Raw genomic sequence first — 3,903 nt, 5'->3', positions numbered from 1 at the left:
TTTTATTTTGTATAATTATGCTAAAAGGTTACAGTTTTAAACTTTGAAAAATTGGCATTCTGCTAGCTTTTTGAAGTATTAAGTCATTTACTAGGATTTTTTTAGACTATTTTGGAGTTTAACTAAAATTTCAGCTACATGCTAGCTGTTTTGGCTAATTTGGGCTTTTTTTAAAAAGATTTTTAGGCTGTTTTGGAGTTAGGCTAATATTTACACACTAGCTGTTTGGTTAAATTAAGCTTTTTCAGTTTTCTAAGACTTTTTTAAAGTTTAGCTATTTTTTTTCAGCTACATGCAAGCTGTTTTGACTTCTTTTGGGGTTTTTTAGATTATTTTGACATTTAGCTAATATTTTAGCTAGCTATTAGCTTCAGCGTTTTCAACTATCAGCTTCAGCATTTTCAGCTATCAGCTTCAGTATTTTTAGCTATCAATTTCAGCATCTTCAGCTATAAGCACTAACATGAGCTGAGAGTGTTACTTCACGCCAAGCTGCCCGACATGCCGCTCAGAGAGATGTACCTGAGTGGAAGCCTGTACAACGACCTCCAGGTCTGCATTCGCTCCAGGTCTATCACCATTTCACTCCTTAAGGTTGGACTGAAACTTTCCTGTCCTATCAGGTGGTGACGGCGGACCACGCCCATATGATGGTGCCTCTGGTCTTGGAGAAGAATCTGTGGTCGTCTATCCCAGGAGAGGACATGATCATGAACGTCCCTCGTCTGCAGGGAGAACTTGGAATATTTGTGAACTAAGAGAAAAAAAAAGCTAATATAATCAGATAGGACCTTTTTAAAATAAGTATTGTACACGTTTCAGTTACAATTAACTAAGTTAAAATTTATCATTAATGTAAAATTGCTTTAAAACAGCATTCTGCTCCGCTTTAGCTCCAACTTTACACACAGTCGTCGATGTTGCCATTTTGAGCTCAATGTAAGCCCATGTAAAGGCAGGATCAGCTCTGCAGTGAAAACTCTGAATTGAAACTAGAGGTGTAACTCACGCATCGGATCGTGTCAAGGTTTTAGTCGGTCTGGATCAGTAAAAAGTAAAAAAAAAAATAGGCAAAAAAAAAAGATAAAAGCCTAAAGTTATTTTTTTAAGATTCAAAGCAAATATTTGAGAAAACAAATAAAAAGTACTTCAAGGCTTAAATATACACTCACACATCCTTGAACTTTAAACATAAACAAAAATGTAAAAACATGTAGTTTCTGATTACATTTACATGTTTGGAGACCACATGTAGAAAAAATGAGATAAAGAATGTTAAATATGCAATTGTCCCCTGAACTTGGACAACAGCTGATTTGTATATACCTTCACCTAATTACTGATAAACAGTTCATATTTTGCGTTCATGTCCGCTTATTATTTTCTTTTTCAAATATTTTGTGAATATTCGTCATTTTTTATTTGACCAAAAGCATTTTTATGGGTTTTGAAGGGAACAGCAAAGTAAGAACTTCTTTGTACACGGCAAGAAACCCTTTGAATATTTCATTATTACACTCAGTATTTACTGTCATGAATGGATCAAACTACATTTCCCATCCCTCCTGTTTTTGCTATTTTCTAAATTCCATGACAGAGTTTTTTAAAACAGAACAATGAACACAGAAAGTGTTTGCATTATATGTCATCAGGAGAAAATCCAGCAGAGCAAATTCAGGATTAATTAGTTAAATAACATTTATCATGACTTAGATCAAAATGCTGCAGGTTGGTAATAAGATCAGTAAAACAAAAAAAATGAACTTTGTATGTTACGCAATTGATATCAGTATAAAGCAGCAGCAACTGTTCAAAACTCTAGTCAGCTGCTGATATCACAGTCTGGACGATGACATCATCACACAGTGACATCATCACACAGTGACATCATCACACAGTGACATCACAATGTCATAGGTGATGACATCATTTGACATCAGTAGGACGTGTGTGTCGCTGACGTTTTAGCCCGAATGATGTCGTCTGACGTCATAAAATCGTCTCTATTTTTTTCCTATCTGGCATCTTCCAGCAGATCCGAGTTAGTCTTCACAGACACCCAGCAAGACGAGCACAAGAACACAAGTGTCACACATTTCTGGAACAACAAAAAGTTATCTCAGAATGTCACACGTTGAAGAATTTCAAGAGGTGGATGTTTCCACTGAAGAACTGAAACAAATCACAGAGAGACTTATGGAGCAAAACGACGCTTTGAACAAACATGTTGAGAACATTTGCAAGAAATTGCAAAAAAGGAAAGACTTGGATGCTTCATACAAAGACCTGAAAAAATCACGGAAAGCTGCTATCAAGGAAAACAAAAGACTGGTGAAGCAGGTGGAGAGTCTAAGAGTGGACGTCGAAAAGCAGACCCACGTGGAACAAATGTGTGAAGAGGAGAGGATAAAAACCTCTCAGGTCTCTGAAAGTAACCAGGAGCTGAGGACAGTAATTGAAGCACTTCAGTCCAAACTTCAGCAACTGAAAGAAATGAAAAAAGACATTTCTGGCTTCAAGTCTGAACAAAACATTCTGGAACAAGAGAAGCGAGCTCTGCAATCTCAACAGAGGAAACTCCAGAAAAAGATTGACCGCAAAGCACACCTGGAACCGGATTTGAAAAAAGAATTTGATGACTTCCAGGCTTTGATACAACAAACTGAGGAACTAAGGCAAAGCCTTCAGGAGTTGCAAAACCAAAATGAGGAACAGAAGAGGATGGAAGAGAACTATCCTTCAATGACACAAGAACGGTTACAACTCACAGATCTGAAGGCTCAACTGGAAAAAGAGATTTCTGATCAGAGACAGCAGAAGGAGGAAACACGTCAGCTGATTGCTCAACGTGAGGAGGAAAAGAGACAACTGGAATTGCTTCAAGAACAAACAAACGTTCTCACAGCAGAAAGAAATGCTCTAACAGAAGAACTGAAACACCGAGAAGCTCTGGAGTCTGAATGTAAGGAGAAACAAGCAGAAACCAACAACTTGGTGATACAATTTTTCAACCTTGAACTCAATGTTGCAGAGCTGAAGAGCATGATTTCAGAGTTTGACGAGGTGGAAGAAAAACTCAATGTTGCAAAAGAGGAAAATTTGAAGAAAAAGAATCAAATAGACCTTTACTGCAAAGAAATCCAAGACCTGAAGGTTCAGATACAAGCTTCACAAAAGGCAATGGGTGCTCTAGAGTCAGAAATGAAAGATCTCCGGGAGAAAAATAAGGAACTAAAAGAGGTTCAAGCTGAATATCAGAGAATCTCTGAAGAAAAGTCCAAACTGGAAGACAAGAAGAAGCAGCTTCAGGAGGAGGTTTCTCATCTGAAACAGCAGCAAGAGGAAGTTTGTGAACTGGCTAGCCAATTTAACAACGTACTGGATAAACTAGGACCCCTTCGAGAGGAAACAAAAGACCTCAAAGAAGAGAAAGAAATGCTGACTGATCTTCTGAAACAGCGGCAACTTCTGGAGACCGACTATAAGGAGATAAAAGCAGAAACTGACCATGTTGCAGAAGAAAACTTCAACCTTCACGTTGAAGTGGATGATCTGCAGAAGAAGCTTTCAAATTTTGAAGATGTGGAGGACAGAGTTCTAAAAGCAAAGGAGAAAAATTTGAATGCAAAGAAAGAACAGGAGCTTCTCCAGAAGCAAGTTGAAGACCTGCAGGTTCAGATACAAGCTCCACAACAGGCAGTTGCTGCTCTCGAGTCAGAAATGAAAGATCTCCAGAAGAAAAATATGGAACTTAAAGAGGTTCAAGCTGAATATCAGAGAATTTCTGAAGAAAAGTCCAGACTGGAAGACAAGAAGAAGCAGCTTCAGGAGGAGGTTTCTCATCTGAAACAGCAGCAAAAGGAAGTTTGTGAACTGGCTAGCCAATTTAACAACGTACTGGAT

The 3,903-nt window shown here is 38.0% G+C and overlaps 1 protein-coding gene across 1 annotated transcript; it reads left to right on the top strand.

The window, feature by feature from the left end:
• Window positions 1–2,107: 2,107 nt before the first annotated feature.
• On the top strand, window positions 2,108–3,864 carry LOC118598544 (early endosome antigen 1-like; the record flags this gene model as incomplete). The annotated part of the gene is made up of 1 exon (XM_036211293.1): window positions 2,108–3,864. A coding segment is annotated over exon 1 (1,740 nt), but the record flags the coding sequence as incomplete, so codon positions are not given.
• Window positions 3,865–3,903: the final 39 nt, after the last annotated feature.

The sequence above is a fragment of the Oryzias melastigma genome, unplaced genomic scaffold (genome assembly GCF_002922805.2).
Source record: "Oryzias melastigma strain HK-1 unplaced genomic scaffold, ASM292280v2 sc02206, whole genome shotgun sequence".
Taxonomy (NCBI): Eukaryota; Metazoa; Chordata; class Actinopteri; order Beloniformes; family Adrianichthyidae; genus Oryzias; species Oryzias melastigma.
This window is presented reverse-complemented; position numbering and strand designations above follow the sequence as displayed.